We start from the raw sequence: 19,322 nt of genomic DNA, 5'->3' as shown, positions 1-19,322 counted from the left end.
TAATTATTTGTACTACATATGCTGAGGCACCTTCTCATGGTCAAAAAATAAGTAAAAATTAACCGTGCATTATGCTTAGTTTTGAATATAATAAAGTCACGGTTAATCACGTAATTAAACTAAAAAGGCTTCTGCTCGGACTTTAAATAAACAGGCAATAGATAAAGCAGAACCCCAAAAAGCAAACGACAAGAAATCCTCAATAATAGGCTAGCTGTATATATACGGGAATAATAAAATACATGTTTCCAAACACTGGGAAATTAATAATATGATCAATATCTTATCGTAATTGTCACGTTTCGAATCCCTCTTGTCCATTCTGCACCTTACAAGGTTACATCAACGACCCAACTACTTAATCGTTTCACCGTGTCTTCTCCGAGTCACAGCTCTTCTGCCTAAACTTCACGTGTTATTCATGAACCGATAACCGAGAAACGCATCGCTTTCTCACAGCGTCGGGGTCGTGGCAAAATTACTGATATGGCTTTCATGGACCATTTCTCCCAGCAACTAGGAAGCACGTACAGAAGCAGGTCAGGGGCGATTATTTTGATTTAACTGCATTGGTTGAGTGTAGTTCTTTATGAATAATAATAAATTGAGTATATAAGTGAGTTATTTATAAAAAAAAAAATATGTGAAGTAAGTTATGTATGACTATTTAAAATAAGTTTAAATATATTTAAATATTAAGATAAATTTATTACTATTTATAAAAAATTAAAAAAAATTACGGGCCTCATATATAAATTATGTTGAGTTAAAAAAAATTAAGAGTCTCATGTATAATGAAGTTTTGAGTTAAGATGAATTTAATAATTTAAAAATTAGATATTAAATTCAGTTTAAAATTAGACTTAATTGAATTAATCCCAACTAAATCTTGAAATCAAACATAATTTTAGATTTAGAAACCCTGTTCAAAAGAAATAAGAGAGAGTTCATGCATATTTAAATAAGAAATGATATTAATAAAATACGCGAGGACAGCACAATTTTTTTAAAGAATAAAAAATAAATACGAAATTTAAAAAAATTAATTTTTTAATAATAATTTATCTCCCTCTCCTTTTTTATTTTATTTTATTTTATTTTAATTACACGCACTATAACGGACTATTTAAACTGAGGAGAGAGTTGTCTTTATCTATTTTCAGCACGAGCTTATCTAGAACTGGGTGGGGCACCTGGAATATGCCAGTGGATACCCTTTTTGGCCTCATAGTGAGTGGGGGCTGCCAGAGAATTAATGAGACTTGAGGTTCCAATTGCTAGGGATGAAGGTGGCCCTTTGCCGATCATGGATTCATACTCATAACATATTCTTTCTTTCTTTCCTTTTTTTTTTTTTTTTATAATTATAATTATGCTAGCAAAATTTTAAATAATATAGATGATGTGCTTTATATAATAATTTAAAAATAAAATAACTTAAAAAATATTATTCTTTATTATCTATCATAGTGATCCATATGATATATATTATTTGGATTATTTTAACTTACCAGATCTGATTAAGACTGTAAATTAGCAGCACAAAGGAATCGCTAACATAATAAAGTTCATAAAAAAAGTTGATACATATCTCCAGCTTCATTAATTATGGAGAAGAATAATAATAATAATTAATATTATCGGAAATAGCTTAGACGGATTCATCTCCCAGTGACTCCGACTCGTCTAAGCAGTTAAACTTTCCGAAAAACCAAACCCGGAGGCTAAAATAAATAAATAAATAAATACCGAGGAACCCTTAGAACAGCCTCTCACACTCTCGCTGGTACCATAAAAAGGGAAAAATCTATCTGTTAAGACCATTTTTTTTCTCCGATTTCGTCTGAAACTTTTTCTCAAATCTGCGTTTCCGTCTAAACAAAGCTCGTCATTATTTCACTTACCCAAAAACAAAAAAGGCTCGTCATTGCTTCTGTGTTCTGCAAAATCGTCCACTTACACGTAAACCAAACACCGAAAAGATCTCTCTCGCTCATTCATTTTCTCGCTGCTTTTGTTCAGTTTTGTTTCGGTTTGGTCTTCAATGGTGATGGAGGACACGGAGAGCTGTGCGAGTATGGCGCACGATGCGTCGGCGTCGTCGCCGGCAAGGAGTCGGCAGCAGCGGCAGAAGCTCGAGGTGTACAATGAGGTTCTCCGTCGGCTTAGGGATTCAGACAACGAGGAGGCTTTTCAGACTGGCTTCGACGACCAGCTTTGGTCTCACTTCAATCGCCTCCCCACTCGGTACCTTTACCCTACCCTCCCAAACCTGTCCATATATGTATGTATGTATGTATGTATGCATGCATGTATGTATAATTCTATTTATTTTTAACGCACGTATAACTATATGACTATACTAATCTAGCTTTTGGTTGATCTTCAATATATATATTATATAATTTTGAGGTCATTGTGTTTTTGGTTTCGCTTGTGACTGTGTGGTTGATGATGTTCGGTGGATGACTACATTGCATAAAGTCTGTTCAGAGTCATTAAGATTGAAACGGAGTAGAATGGAGTTGATCTGATAATTCTAGTTCGCATTGCTATAATTTTTTTATTTGGATTACTAGAGGTTTAAGAGGACTTATTAGTGTTTTGACGTCGCCAATGATATGATTACGAATTATTTTGCTTTTCCGCCAAGGTCATTGGTAAAGCTTTTTGGGATTCAGGGTAGAAGAAAAATGTTCTAATTATTGTGGTTCTATTTAATGGGTTTTTTGTGCCGTTTGATTATGCGATGCAGTTATGCGTTGGATGTGAATGTACAGAGACCAGAAGATGTTCTTATGCACAAGAGATTGCTGCATTTGGCTCAGGATCCCGCAGATAGGCCTGCAATTGAAGTCCACCTTGTGCAGGTTATTTATTTTCAAATGCATTATAGAGTCATTGCATAATTTTCAGGTTCATGTGCTATAGCTATAAGATTTGGTGCTCATATATCTTACTTATAAAAAAAAAAAGAAAAAAAGATTTGGTGCTCATATATTATACATGTACCGGTATTTTTTGTCACATCCAAGAATCTTCTAGATGTTTGAAGAGGGCCCCTATTTGGGGCAACTTATTCCAAAATCCTTAACTAATATTTGGCTGGTTCTCAACTCAAAAATGGGATCAGATGCATTAAGAACATCAATTTTTACTATTTCTTTCGAGAAATCCAGATTTATGTGCTGAAATACAAGCCACATTCGATAACATTCACTAATTTTGGAACTGGCAGCAGGCTTGATATTATATGATCGTAATCCACTATGGAACTCCCATATAGTTGCTAGTTATGGAATGCCAAAGATTCACACTTGACTTTGGATGGAATGGCAAGAAACGATCACAACTAGTAAAGTGCTTCTATGACATAATTTGATTTAAAAAATAAATTTTAAAATTTAAATATTACAAATAAAATCTTACAATTTAAGTGATGTTGTTGGTGTGCTCTACACTCCGGCTTGAGAATAGAATAACTCTAAAATTGCACTTTCCCACTTTGTAAGATACTTTAGGAATCATGACATGGCCTTTTTTGACTCCGATTAACCATACATTTTTATTATGAAACTATGATTCTGATACGTTGACAACTATACCGAAATGGTGTTTGTTATCATCATCGCAATCTGTATTGCACTCTTTTTGGTCTGGTTGTGTCTGCCAATATTATTTGACGTCAGGAAGCAAGTTTAAACCTCATGTTGTTTATACTACCCTTCTGCTCTTCTACTTTTTATGATTTGACACTCTTCGCTGATTTATTGGTTTATTTTATTTTCTTCTTCTTTTGCATGGAAAATATATTATGTGAATCATACTTTTTTGCAGGTTCATTCAACTTCTGATGGGAATGCAGCTTACTCTGTGCATTCAGATTTTCCTGGTGAAGAAGCTGCCCAAAGTAAAATAAACAGCTCTAACAGACACAGGTTTTTTACCCTCTTCCTGGAATTTAATTACAGTATAGTTAATTTGTCATAGCAGCTCCAGAAAGTCTCGCATTTATAGTCCATGAATGGAAGTTATTTAACTCTTTTGCTTCTTTTGATGGTTCACTTTACTGCCTGATTCTCTCCATTAACAGGTCTAACATCTCTTTCTGGCTTTGTAATTGTCAGCATCCATCCACCACCTGCCTTCGGTTCATCTCCTAATCTTGAAGCCCTTGCGCTTGAAGCAGATAAATCTCTTGCTCTAGATGAGGAGAATTCAGTACATGCCAGCACTTGGTTTTCACGGTAAATACTTACATCTTAAAGTATTCATTGGGTTCGGGTTGGTGAAATTTCACGGAACCTATCTGGTCAAACATATCCTGTTTGGATGTTGGACTTTGATTGTATATACCACAAAATTTTGCTTTCAATGTGCTGAAGATTGCAATATTTTCTTATGAATTTTCATTAATTTTGTTCAAATCAAATTTATCAGTTGCAGTTACCTTCATTTAAATAAGGTTTGTTTTAGATTTGCCAGTTTGGATTTTTTAAATTAAATTTAACGAATACATGATTTATGGCCAGTTCTACCAAGACCTCCCTCTCTCTCTCACTCTCTCTAAATTTAGTAATGCTTTTATTCTGATGACCCCCACACGTGTTATAATATACTCGACGGTGGCTCCATACCCAAGGTAATGAAGCTTGCCATACGTAGCATTTAAAAGATGGCGATCATACGAGCAAAATATTGAGCATGGCAAAAGCTTCCTTATTAACACATATATGGAGTTAATCATTCCCCAATATAATACATCAAATGATGATTTCTGATTTATTTTGTGATGTGAAGTTAATATATTTTCGAAGAGAGGTTGTAATGTATTACATCTTTGTGGTTTACAATGATGTAGGCCCATGCATGAAATTACCTTCTCATCAGATGACAAACCCAAACTCCTTAGTCAGGTATCTGATAGGTTTTTCTTATTTACGTACATCAATTATTATCTTCATATGATGTTTCATTTATTTGGGAACTCAAGTCTGGCTGTGTCTGCACATGCCTGTGTGCATGTGTCTATTCATATGCATAGATGCCAAACTGATGGCAGATTACATGTTCTGAGCTAGCATGGACTTTTACATAATTCTCATCATAAACATACCTATCGATTATTGAACTCAATTCAAAATTTTTTGAATGAGATACATAAGTAATTGAGTTTGTGGAGATGACATCTCTGATTATATGTTACATTCTCTTCTGCATGGTGACTGATCTTGTGAAACATTGCAGTTGACTTCCCTGCTTGCTGAGATGGGACTAAACATCCAAGAGGCGCATGCTTTTTCAACAGTGGATGGTTATTCCTTAGATGTATTCGTTGTTGATGGTTGGCCTTATGAGGTACTTTATGTGATTTTCTATGTTGAAATAGTTCTACTGAGGAAAAACCTGACATCTGTTGTATGGCATTATGACATGCCAGCTGGGTTTACCATACCAATGTAACTCATTCACCATAATTCCGCTCTCTTTGTGTCCTTTCCAAAAAAAATTGAAGTAATCATTTGGGAAGGTATATGTGCTGTTGTGTCAATTAGATTACTCAAATGGAGATATTAATTAGTTATGACTTCTCTGAATTGTACTACAAAAGTATTTCTTTTTGTATTCACAAGCATTGCTTGATAGACTCGCCTTCAAACAGGACACAGAGCAGCTTAAAACTACATTGGAAAGGAAACTTTTGAAAATCGAGGTGATTTGTTGTCACTCATTTCTTCCTTCAAGTAGGATAGCTGGCAATAATTATGAGTTTTTACTATTTTAAATGACAAATCCATATTCCCTCTCTTCCTTACTTTTTTTCCCAGCATCAGTTATATTATAAATAATGCATCCATAATTCTATGTGGAATTTGGGGTTGCTATTCAGAGGCAGGCTTGGCCAAATGCTCGACCATCAGTTTCTGTAGGCGAGCTGGATCAAACAGTAACAAAATGTGAACCTGATCATTTGACAATACCTAATGACGGGACTGATGTATGGGAAATTGATCCTAAGCATTTGAAGTTTGAAAACAAAATCGCATCTGGTTCATACGGGGATCTGTAAGTCTCTATTGTTAATGCATTCATTCCTCTGCTTCTTCTTTTTGGCTAGGTATCCACTATTTTTTGTTCTTTCGCCTTTTACCTATCAAAAAAAAAATATATATATTCAATTAGCTTACTCCTTTTATTTTATCAAATCAGGTGCAAAGGTACATACTATAGTCAGGAAGTGGCTATTAAAGTTCTCAAGCCTGAGCGTGTGGATTCAGATATGCAGAGAGAGTTTGCACAAGAAGTCTTTATTTTGAGGTTTGGGAACTGCATTGTTTGCCCTAATTGGCCGCTAATAGGTTTTTTTTTTAATGTGTTTGATGTTGTGCGAGTATGCATAACTAGGATTCATGTTTATACTGTGGGTGTGAAAGTAGTTTTCGGGCAAGTTTGAGGGGTGAGATAAGACACAAAATTCTCATCTCATCATTATACTTTTTTCAAATCCCCATACAAAATATAATAAACAATTTAACTTTTTCAAATCCTAAAACAATAATAATGTTAAAATATAATATTTTAAACTTTCAAACAAAACACAAAATTCTCATCTTATCCCCAAACCTGCCCGTCGGAAGAATCTAATTATTGTTCATATTGCTTAGAACCCTACCTTGCCAAGGGCCTGTGCACCTCCGGGATTAATTAGGACACTGTTCTCGGACACCCGGTGCCAATAAAATTGCTTAGAACCCTATACAAATGTACTTCTAAAATTTCGGTATGTTGGATTCTGAAATTTCTCAATTCTGCTAATCTGAATCATGAGAATTTAAAGAGGGAGCTGCTGAAGAACTTATGTGGTACTGTCAAATTTGTGAAAATGGCCGAATGCTTGGCCTTGAGAATTCCGTATATTATATAATCTTTACAAAACAATTCTATCCATGGAAATAAATAATGTATACGCCTAATTATAGCCCTATACATGGAAGGTATAATTTGTCAAATAATAACTAGAGAAATAAGGGAAGAGTTGTATAAGGAAAGAATAATGAACAATATGGAAACAACGCTGTCCATTGACAGCCCCCCTCAAATTGATGCGGGTTGATCAATAAGCATCAATTTGGTACTTAAGAAGCAATGTTGATGGTGAGTGAGAGCTTTGGTGAATATATCAACAATTTGTAGCTCAGTAGAAATATGCGGAAGAGTGATAACACGAGCTTCAAATGTTTCACGAATAGAATGACAGTCGACTTCAATATGCTTTGTGCGTTCATGATAGACAAGATTGGCCGTAATCGGAATAGCACTTGTATTATCGGTGTGTAAAGGTGTAGAATCGGTCTCAAAGAAGTCTAACTCAGCTAGCAAACCTTGAAGCCCAATAATTTCGAAACAAGCAAGAGACATCGCCTGGTACTTAGATTCTGTAGATGACTTAGAAACTCTATCTTGCTTCTTACTCTTCCAGGAGATCAACGCATCACCTAAGAACAAGCACCAACCAGTGATGGAGCGGCGTGTATCAACACAACTAGCCCAATCAACATCGCTATAAGCAGCAAGACGAGGAGAATTGCTTGCAGGAAAGAATAAGCCACGGGCAGAAGTGCCCTGAACATAGCGTATGATCCTACAAACAACAGCGAAATGAAGATGATGAGGAGTCTGAAGAAACTGGCTGATTTGCTGTACAACAAAAGAAATGTCTGGTCTAGTAATGGTGATATAGACAAGGCTATCCACCAACTTCCGGTATAAACTGGGATCAACAAGTAAGTCACCCTCTTTGCGAAGCTTGACATTTAATTCCATGGGAGTATCGACAGAGGTAGCCTCCTATAGTCCAGTTGTAGCCACCAAGTCACTAGCATACTTATTTTGATTGAGTGAAATACCAGAGGGACTTCAATGCACCTCAAGATCAAGAAAATATGTGAGACCCAAGATCTTTCATATGAAAGGACTCTGAGAGATGAGTCTTGAGCTGGGCAAGTAAAGCAAAATCGGAACGAATAATCACAATATCATCAACATAAATCAAAAGGACAACAATACCCATGTCTGATTTTTAAAGAAATAATGAAGTGTCATACTTGCTCTGCTTGAATGAAAATTGTAATAAAGTGGTTCGAAATTTATCAAACCAAGCCCTCGGAGCTTGTTTGAGATAACAAAGAGAGCGAGGAAGTTTACACACATGTGAAGTTAGAGAGGGATCGAAGAGGGAAACAATTCCAGGGGTGACTTCATATAAATACATTCTTTACGATCCCCGTGAAGAAAAACATTCTTGACATCCATCTGATGTAGTGGCCAGTCATTGGAAGCAGCAAGAGTTAGAATCGTACGAACATTAGTCATCTTAGCCATAGGAGCAAAGGTCTCTTCATAATTGATACCATATTCTTGATTATTCCCAAGTGCAACAAGCCGAGATTTGTAATGATCCAAACTTCCATAAGATTGAACCTTGACTGAGTAAACCCATTTGCAACCCAGTGGAACAATGGTGGGAGGACAAGGCTCAATGTCCCATGTGTGATTGGCCTCTAGAGCGGCAATTTCTTCCTGCATAGCTTGTCGCCAACAGTCATGCTTGACAGCGTGTGAGTAGCATGTGGGAATATCAAAATTGGACAATATAGCAATAAAAACTGAAGTAGAGTGGCCAAACTAGAAGAAGGAAACCCATACACTCGAGGAGAGCGACATACCAATGCCTCTGTAGGTGTTTCAACCGACTGATTCTAGAGCGTGGTAGTATCAGATATTGGGTGAGCCATTGGAAGAGACGGTGGGTGGGAGCGTCTCACATACACAATACCTGGTTTAAAGCGAGAGCTGACTTGATGAAGATCTGAGAACTGCTGCTCAAATGAGGGAAGGACCACAGTAGAAGAGGAGGGCATAGAGGACACAAGAAAGAAATGTTGATTTTCAAAGAAAATAACATTCCCAGAAATGCGTGTACAATGTATTGTAGGATCATAGCAAACAAACCCATTTTGATACATTATATCCCAAGAATGCACATCTAATAGATTGAGCAGATAATTTATGTCGCTCATGAGGAGGTAAATGAACAAAACATACACAACCAAAGGTACAGAGATTATCATAACTAGGTTGCTTAGCAAACAATTGGAAATAGGGAGACTTCATGTGTAAGACTTGGGAAGGTAAACGATTAATAAAGTGTGTAGCAGTTTTCAGAGTCTCGACCTAGAATATGGATGGAACAGAGGATTATAACAAGAGAGTATATACCACATCTAGGAGATGACGGTTTTTGCGTTCGGCTACTCCATTCTATTGTGGAGTAGCGGGACATGATCATTGATGAATAATACCTTTAGAAGCCAAGAATGCCTGAAACTCAGTAGTCAGTAGACAAATATTCACCACCAGAATCTGTGCGTAATGTCTTAATAGAAGTAGAAAATTGATTGTCAACATACGCTAAAAACTTAGTGAAAGTACGAAAAATCTCAGATTTAGAGCGAAGAAAATAAACCCAAATAAATTTGCTATGATCATCAATGAAAGTCACATAATATTTAAATTTTTCATGTGAACTAATTAGAGAAGGTCCCCAAACATCACCATGGATAAGATCTAAGCAGTGAGAAGCTCTATTAGAATGCAAAGGAAAGGGAAGAGTTTTGCTTTTACCAAGGGAAGAGTTTTGCTTTTACCAAGGGAAGAATTTTCTTTATTACCAAGAAAACTAGAGTGCAATAAATGAGATAAGATCTGAGTATTGGGATGGCTCAAACGACATTGTCACACTATACTAAGATCTGGAATATTATTACAAGCAAAAGACTTAAAATAGAAGAAACTGGAAAAAGTGTTGGAACAAACAAAAGTAGTGGGAACAAGTGCCCCACTTTATGTCCCTTCGCCATCAGCTCCCCCGTTACCTGGTCCTGCACAACACAACCATCGCCAGAAAAATTAACAGTATAATTGTTATAAACTAATTGACCAATAAAAATAAGATTCATGGAAAGTTGAGGAACCAGAAACACATCAGTGAACTTAGAAGAGGCATCTCCGACAACTATTGGCAAAGAATTGCCATTGACAGTCTGAATAGCAGATTGACTAGCGTAGGGTAGAAATGACACATAGTGTGATTATTCGTCATGTGATTAAAGGCCCCGAGTCCACGTACCAGAGTTTAGTAGAATTGTTACATTGGAACCCCAATGCTGATAATACCGAAATTTTCATTTGTTGCATCATTTCTGATGTGCAGTAATTCGCTACAGGAGGTGCAGGAACAGAGGAAGCACTTGAAGAAGAGTCATGTGCTGTAGAAGTCGCTGCTTGAGGGGCAATAACAGAAGTTTGAAACACTTGGGCTTGACGATTTTGGGGGATTTTGGGGGCAAATACGACATTCTTTTATAATGTGACCCTTCTTCTTGCAATAGGAGCAGTATTTCTTAGGAAAGTTGGCAGCAATATGCCCATATTCTTTGCAGCAGAAACACTACAAGTTTTTAGAATTCATAGGTGGTCCATGTCCTTGGGTAGCATAAGCCACAATTGCCGTCTCTGAACTGCCTTGAGATTGCTCTAGAATAGCTTGAGTACTAAGACGTTCTTCGCAAAGTAACTCACCAAACAAATATCAAGAGAGGGAACAAGAGATCTGTTCAGTAGAGAGGAGCGAATAAATTCATATTCCGGGCGTAATTTCATAAGAAACTGATCACGCTGACTAGTCTTGTGAAGATTCTGAATAGTCGAAAGAGTGGCAATAGGAACATCCGTTGTAACCAAATCAGTATATTCAAGCCAAAGAGTCAGAAATGCCAAGTAGTATTCTTGGATGGAAAGACTACCATGTTGAAACATGGCAATCGCGTGTTCTAACTGAAAGCGACACGCATCATTATCTTGATGATAAACCTTCTTCAAGTAATTCCACATGGATTGAGTGGAGTGATGAGCCCGCAAGTTGGTGACAATATGTGGCTCCACCGAACCAAGAAGTCAAGACATGATCTGAGCATCAAGTACCATGAAGGAGAAGCCCCAAAATCCTGGGATTGCCAGTATTGGATATTTGGGCGACATCCGTGCCATCAATATGACCCCAAAGATCTTTTCCCTTGAGGAAAAGTTCAAACTAAAATGTTTTGAGTAAGTTGTGCCCATAAACTTGACACACATAGGTGCAGAGTCCATCACAAATAAATGAATCCCAAGACAAAGCAAAAAAAAAAAAAGCAACGATAATCAACAGAGACCAAAAAATAAAATGAGAGTTTCGGAAGTCATGAACCATGGTTCAACAAAGAAGCCGAGAGCAACAAAAACACACAGACCAAGCCGAAAATCCCATGAGGAGGTTGCTACAACAACAGGAAAAAAAAAAAAAAAAAAAAAGACAACTAGACAAAGCCGAAAAATCCCATGAGATGCTGCTACGACAATAAAGAAACCAAACCCGAGAAAGCTAGAAGTCGAAATTCACACCAGAAGGGTGCTACAAGAGTCACGATCGCAAAGAAAAATCGAAAGTCACACCAGAAGGGTGCCACGAGGTTGAGAAAGTCACATCGGGTTCACCAAAAAGCAACCCAGAGTGCACCGAAATAGGGAAACCCACAAATCTGAGAGGAGAAAAAAAAAATCGAAGAGACAGAGAAATTAGCAATCGAAGAGACAGAGAAATTAGCAACCTGCTCTTGATACCATGTCAAATTTGTGAAAATGGCCGAATGCTTGGCCTTGAGAATTCCGTATATTATATAATCTTTGCAAAGCAATTCTATACATAGAAATAAATAATATATACGCCTAATTCTAGCCCTATACATGGAAGGTATAATCTGTCAAATAATAACTAGAGAAATAAGGAAAGAGTTGTATAATGATTAATATGGAAACAACGCCGTCCATTGACAGATATCTCATATGATAAGGATAAGGGTAGGTGCATTACTTATCAAAAAAAGGATAAGGGTAGGTGGTATATGAGATCCCACATTGATTGGGAATGAGGAGTAGTTGCTCTTTATAAAGTTCTAATGGGGCTCCAATTGTATCATTGACCAGTCTTTTTGGAGTATAGGCCATGTGGCTTGGGTCTTCCATTGGGGCGTTACAACTTACCTTAATTTTGTTGTTGAGACTGAATGTAACCAACATACAGAGTGGTAAAATCCTAAAAGGAAACATAGCATTAGTTACTTAATGCGACATTTGCAGAGACCCCAGCTTCTGATTTTGAAACCAATGACCATCGTCATCCTATATGTCAACCATTGATATAGAATTGTCAAGTTGAGAGGCAGGTGGGGTTTTAGTTCAACTTCATTTTTAACTATGTTCGTGCACTGATGCTTCTATTACCTATTGGTTTTATTTTGTTTTTGGGAAAGCTATGGGAAATCCTTTGATATATCGCTGGCCCTCTTTGAATACTCAGCTTCCTTGACGTATGAAACTATGTGGATGACGTAATGACAACAATATCTACCTCCCTGCCATCTACTCTCTGTTGATGACATTGATGAATTCTGTATGTCATGGTGTGAAAGTACTTCCCTTGAGTTATACCACTTACTTCAAATGTAGTTGTTAATTAGGTTAAAAATGATGTTATACCATAAAAAAGAGACAAGCATCTGATGATTCTTTGTAGTAGATCATGCTATAACAAACCTTCCTTAAATCCACCTTTGAAATTGCCATCATACCTCTCCATCACTATAATATCCACTTTACATACTTTAATTGATAAATATGCTATCCCATGATAGAAAATTATAGTTGAGTGTCCCAGCAGACAACCTGATGATGAAAGTCTTCATATTCATTGTATTCATCATGTATAAACTCACTTCTGAGTAAATAATCACCTATAAGCGTAATCTTTACTATGACACACCTCCGTTTCCAGAAGATGGAAGTCTAGGCTTTGTTTTTTATTGTTGTTGAGAGGTGATGGACAGAAGTGATAGAGGGTATATAGTTTATGGTGGTCATTCACCACTTTCTTACTTGGACATATGCCAAAGCAAACCCAAGGGGAAGTTATTTTAATTTCAGATGCATAGTTGAGGTTCTACATTTGATAGACGTGTGAAGGATGTGTATATGTGATTTTCTTGGGATTAAATGAAGAAGTGGATTTGATTATATGTTGCATAGATGAGTGGTATATATTGAAGAAATTATCTCGTGAAAGCATCAATGAGTTTTGATTTCTTTGCAATATCTTGTATACTTTCCTGTTTTTGCATTTTGGTATCAGTTCGCCAAAAAAGAAAGGAATATTAGTTCCCTTGTTTTTAACTTTTTCACTCAAACTACAAGCTTCTTTCGAATATTGCAGGAAAGTTCGACATAAGAATGTTGTACAATTTATAGGTGCATGTACCAAGCCTCCAAGTGTGTGCATTGTAACAGGTGAATTTGAACACGTTAGAAAATTTTCTTTGGTTTCAATTAAAATAAGGTTTCATTTTGGCACCTTGCTATATTATATTGTAGATATTTTTTTGTGACGGTCTTCATTTTAAAGATTTGTTTACTTCTTCAATATCTCAGAGTTTATGTCTGGTGGAAGTGTCTATGACTATTTACATAAACAAAAGGGTGTTTTCAAGCTTCCGTCCTTGCTCAAAGTTGCAATTGATGTTTCCAAGGGAATGAACTACTTGCACCAAAATAATATTATCCACAGAGATTTGAAGGCTGCTAATCTTTTGATGGATGACAATGAGGTAAAAGGTTTCACAATCCTGTATTCTTTATATACGTTAATTTCATACATTTCCAACTTTTGTTTTTGTTTTTATTGTTTGAAATCTTTCTTATTTCTAATGTTTTCTCAATGGTCTTGCATCGCTGGGAAACCTAAATTAGTTTTGATGAAAGTTTTAATTTTTTCTTTCAGGTTGTTAAGGTAGCTGATTTTGGGGTTGCAAGAGTAAAACCTCAATCTGGGGTTATGACTGCAGAAACTGGGACATATAGGTGGATGGCTCCTGAGGTGTGAATCTTTTAGGTTAATCTTGGAGCCTTTAGTTAGTTATAGAAAGTTGTTTGAAAGTGTTCCGATTCATACTGACGTATGCCTTTTGAACACCTATGTGTGCTTTAAAGTTTTCTTTTTTGTATTATTCATATTAAATATGCAATAGCTTATAATTAGTATTTTTTGATACCATGGAGTTATTCTACCAATCCTCGCACATTATCTACTTATGGCTAAATACATTGGGTTTGAAGTCATTATTATTATTATTATTTTTGTATTCCGTTTGATTCCTGGCTATTGGAAATGAATCCATTTAAGATGGTGCGTTGCACTTGTAAGGCCACATGAGCATGCTGGATATTTTATTTGCTTGAAAATAGATGACATGCAGATAATTCTTTTATATTTCTTTGTCTTTCATGATACTGATTTTCAATGCAGTCAACTTCTTAGAATTCTTTGATGATATCTGTTTATAAATTAGGTAAGGTCAGGGATTGTGATACAAGGCTCTGTAAAAAGAAAGGAAGTGGTTCAGCTAGTGGGGGAAATTTGGCTTTGAAATCCTGTATGTTATTAGGGACATTCCTGACTTTTCTATCTAAAGCTCTTTTCTGGAGCTGGGAAGGATTTTTCATCATTCCCTCTTGTAGAACTTTTCATTTGTAATATGGAATAATTCCCTTATGTTACCTCAAAAGAGTGAGAGGAAAAAATAACAAGGGAAGAAGAACGTACTGGATGTGAAGCATCATACAAAAAAGCAGTTAGTAGCAACCTAAATTTATTGGCGTATATGCGCTACTTTATTGTTCTTACAATGGGTGTATAGCTATAGTCAGTTTGCTTGGCAGCATTTTTATTTTCTATTTTGTACGAGGTGGTTGATCGTTTTGGCATTTTCTTACCACAGTCATTTCATATTGAAGGTTATTGAACACAAGCCATACGATCACAAGGCTGATGTTTTTAGTTTTGGAATTGTATTGTGGGAGTTGCTAACTGGAAAGGTAATGCTTGGTTGTAGCATTTTTTTTTTTTACCCGGTCCTCCAACAAAAAGAGATTACAGTTGTTTGTTTGTCTTTCCATTTGCCACATTCAAATCAATCATCTTATGTTTTTCCTACCAGCTTCCATACGAATATTTAACCCCATTGCAAGCAGCTGTTGGGGTGGTTCAAAAGGTACAATATCTATTTCACCATGTTATTGAATAAGTTCACTAACTGTATACTGTTTTCCATGTTTCGTGTAGATGTTTATGAATTATACCCACCGAAGTTTGAGAATTGAGGCCTGTTACCGAAATGGCCCATTGCCTTGCACTAATTGATTAGTGAAAAGGCTGTCTTTATTTGATTGGATAGAAATATTTTGCATGTGAGCATATATAACATTTTTTTTACTTAAGCTGCAATTTCTTCCAGGGTCTACGGCCTACCATCCCAAAGAACACTCATCCAAAGCTTGTTGAGTTACTTTTGAGCTGCTGGCAGCAAGATCCAGCATTAAGACCAGACTTCTCTGAAATTATAGAGATCCTGCAGCAAACGGCCAACGAGGTATGTTCTTGTCATGTATTTAGGACAATCAGTCTGGTTTGGATGCCCAGATGAGATACATCTGAGTTCTACTTTATTTTTCATTTGCCTATTCAAACGGTAGAAAATAAAATCTTATCTCATCTCTTATTTTTCAATCACTGCTACAGTAACACTACAGTGCCGATACAATTGATTTGTTACAAAGCTTCATCTGCCTCTATAGTACTGCTACAGTGATGCTAACCATCACATTTTTTAATATATATAAGTATCTATTAGAATTTTTTATTTTATTGTAACATAATTAGAAAAATATATTTCGAATTTTATAAAATATAGTATAATAAATAGGTCATAATATAATAATATAAAAAAATATTTTGGAAAAGTCAAAATATTTATGAGTTTTTAAATTAATAATAGATATTAGTTATTTTTAATATATTCATAATATTTTCCGCTCAATAATTAAAAATATTTTCAATAATTGGTAGGATCTACCACTTTATCAAATTTTCAAAAAGTTAAAACTCTTATTTCATCTTACTATCCAAACACATTTTTTAACAAACCATTACATCTCATCTTAACTTGAAAATCTTACTACTATTTAAAATATCTCATCTCATCTTATCTGAACTGCATCACCAAACAAGGCCTATCGTGTGTATCCTTTCTGTCCTCTTTCTTTCCCTTTTGACCTACTCACAATTTACCTCAACTCTCAAAATAGTAACCACACTATAAAATGTGCCGGTCTCGCATCCCAGTCAGGTTTGGTCAGCAATAAGCTCATGTAATCTATAGATTAATCATTGTAAATTTGTATGTACGTGGAACAGGTCGGAGATGAAGGAGAGGAGCGACGCAAGGAAAAGTCATCTGGAGGCTTCTTGTCTGTTCTTAGACGGGGCCATGCGCAGTGAAAGAGAGGTAATGATGCTGCTTAACATGGACTTTAGAAATTATTGTGCTGACACTTTATTGCCACCTTTACCATCAGCATGTACAGTATATTGTCTACTTGATCGAATTTTTATTTATTTATTTATATATTTTTATTTATTCTAAATTATCTCTTCTGATATGATAGCTGTATCCCTTCTTTTAACCAGCCATTCCCTTATTATCTGTTTCCTTATTTCATTAACCTGTAAGAGTGGGTGATGCTTTGGGTGAAGAGTTGTATCTGATTACAGATCTCCTGCGGCGTTATAAGAATAAATATTAAATATACCGGTGAGTTTTTCTCTATCCAATTCCTGAATTGCACGAGCAAGTAGCATATGAATGTACGTGAAATGGTGTGTAAAGGCGTTTCTCGCGCACGCGCATATATAGATATATTTATTTATTTGTGGGTTCGTATCGTAAATGTGGCCGTGAATCGACAGGGATGTAGAAAAACAGAGAAAAGTGAGCTAGGTTTGATTGTTGACCAGATTACTTTCTGCCATTGTAGGTCCAATATTTGATGCTTTTTTTTTTTTTGAGTCTTTCGTTCTTTATTCGTAGCCCCAGCCATGAATTTGACTGAATGAACTGTTTGGGTCTGCCCTAATTTTTGGTCAAATAAAGTGATCGATATGGGATATCTGTCCCATAACATTAGAGACGTGTGATCTATATTCATGGGTTCAATTTCAACAAGATCTGGTCCCAAATTTTCTCCAATATTATTTTTACAAACGAATCGGTAGAGTGGGAGATTTTAGACGGTGTAATATCAATAATTAAGCAAACAGACGGTGAGTCTAGCCTTTTCAAGTGCAATCCTGCACAATAATCATTTAGCCTGCTCGACCTGAATTGTGAAATGTGAGTCCACAGCTCACCCAATTGACCAGGGCCTCCGCGGGTTGGGTTGACAGACGCACCATGATCACGTACGCGTCTGTTCTGCATGGCATAGATCAGAAGACGAGTTGGCGGGACAAAAATTTCATCCACCAACTAAAATTAATCGAGTAAACACTCGCTTTTCGGAGCCACTCGTTACGTCAGTATGGTATGGATGCAATATGGTTCGTAGTTATTGTTGGGCACTTTTTGTTTTTATCTTGCAAATGCATTTAAATATTAAAATCCAACTCATTTTCTTCCCTTTTTGTTTTTTAATATATATGACCAAGTAATTAGTTGTCATATACTCCGGATACTTGAGCTGCACTCCTTTTTTTTTTTTTTTTTTGAAATTTAATCAGGCGTCAATTCAGTCAAGGGAATCAACAATCAAGGACATAGAATGATTACAATTAAAAATGGTCGTAAAGATACAAGGGTATCCTTAAACTATTTAATATTTTTAGAAAAAAAGGGCAATACTCGAGGGAATGAGAAAAAGTACTCAATCAATCATCGTAAGCCAAGGGATAGGAAGAGCATTCTGCTGCTAATTGGATACCAATTTAAGTGAACCATGGCATTGACGGTCATGGTCCGTATAAATTCACGTACTAATTAAAACTTGCGAAAGATCCAGTAAGATAGCTGGCAAAGAAAAATACTGTCATTTTCTTTTTGTTTTTCCGTTGTCTCTCTCTTCTGGTAGAGTGAAATTCCCTCTCAGGCAGATGACAATTAAAGTATCAAACAAACAAACAAATCCGTCTTCTTTTTCTGCCTTTGTTGACTTTAAAGTTACAGTAGACGTCGTGTTATCCCAATAAGATCTAAGCTCATCGAACCATCAATTAATATATTAATTAATTAGGGATGAAAAATTACAAGCAAAATTTAATAAAACATTCCCTGTCTTGTCCTCCATTTCTGTCCTATCTTGCCTTGGTGTTCATTCTTTTATATATATATATATGCCAATTTCATATTGTTCCTTTCTGTTGTACATATGCTCACGTCCAACCCCATAATGCTAAATTTGAACCAAAAAAGTTAGGTAAATAACCCAACCCAACCGTCTTTATAGTATCGACACGTGTCCGATATATCTCTCTAAAGCCTTTAAAGTTCAAAGAGGAACCAAACACAATCCAATCAATTCCACCAAGTCTGGCGTGTTCCCGAAAACACCATCGTTCATTCCAGCTGTTTGCAGTAATGCCAGTAAACAGCATGGACGCAACATTACACGGCCGTTTTGTCTCTGTCCGATTCAAAACCATGTAAGGTTTTACAAACGGCAGTGCCTACTCTCAGTTATATTCAAGGTTTTAATTTTTATTTATTTATCTTTTGATTTTAATTAATTTTTACTATTTAATAAATTTGATTTGGTGTGAGTGTGTGTTTCTTTTTAATAGAAAAACAAAAGTTTTGTTGCATAGCTACAGCTAATTAGTCGAGCAATAGGGATTGCTTAGTGGGAATAAAATACCAACCAAAAAGGGTCCACAATAATTAATATTTGGCCTTGAACAGTGAGATGAGAGATGATTTTAGATAAAAGTTAAATAAAATATTGTTAAAATATTTTTTTTAATATTATTATTATTTTGAAATTATTATTTTTATTATATTTTGTGTGAAAATTTAAAAAAATTGTAATGATGTGATAAGATGAGATAAGATCGTTTTTGTATTTAAACATGACTTGGTACGTACGTTGTCAAATATGTAAATTCTTGTACCATTTTCTTGACTAATAATTCCATTGACAAGTTCAGTTATGCAAATTATTTAAAACAAGCTGAGTCCTAAATTCTTTGATATAAGTTTAATAGATTCGTACTTTGGATTGCACTGATTTTTAACTAAATATTTATTTTAGTTAATAAATTTATTGGGCATGAAGTATTATTAATA

General features: G+C 35.7%; 1 protein-coding gene across 4 annotated transcripts; it reads left to right on the top strand.

Annotated features, from left to right (window-relative positions):
- Nucleotides 1-1,749: 1,749 nt before the first annotated feature.
- Nucleotides 1,750-16,647, top strand: LOC121255861 (serine/threonine-protein kinase STY46). Of its 4 annotated transcripts, XM_041156399.1 has the most exons (16): nt 1,751-2,247; nt 2,756-2,870; nt 3,838-3,938; nt 4,128-4,247; nt 4,862-4,916; nt 5,248-5,358; nt 5,663-5,713; nt 5,891-6,066; nt 6,211-6,318; nt 13,367-13,440; nt 13,582-13,757; nt 13,931-14,026; nt 14,944-15,024; nt 15,147-15,200; nt 15,444-15,578; nt 16,403-16,647. In XM_041156399.1, exons 1-16 carry the CDS (start codon nt 2,045-2,047, stop codon nt 16,484-16,486), a joined length of 1,740 nt encoding a protein of 579 aa, XP_041012333.1. In that variant the 5' UTR covers nt 1,751-2,044; the 3' UTR covers nt 16,487-16,647. The 4 variants fall into 4 exon arrangements, 3 of the variants coding, with proteins under 3 accessions (XP_041012335.1, XP_041012333.1, XP_041012334.1); XR_005938865.1 differs by lacking the exon at nt 16,403-16,647 and having other exon boundaries at nt 1,750-2,247; nt 14,928-15,024; nt 15,444-15,457; XM_041156400.1 differs by lacking the exon at nt 5,248-5,358.
- The last annotated feature ends 2,675 nt before the right edge of the window (nt 16,648-19,322 follow it).

The sequence above is a fragment of the Juglans microcarpa x Juglans regia genome, chromosome 3D, assembly GCF_004785595.1.
Source record: "Juglans microcarpa x Juglans regia isolate MS1-56 chromosome 3D, Jm3101_v1.0, whole genome shotgun sequence".
NCBI classification, from domain to species: Eukaryota; Viridiplantae; Streptophyta; class Magnoliopsida; order Fagales; family Juglandaceae; genus Juglans; species Juglans microcarpa x Juglans regia.
Note: the sequence above shows the minus strand (reverse complement) of the source record. Positions and strands in the feature narration are given on the sequence as shown.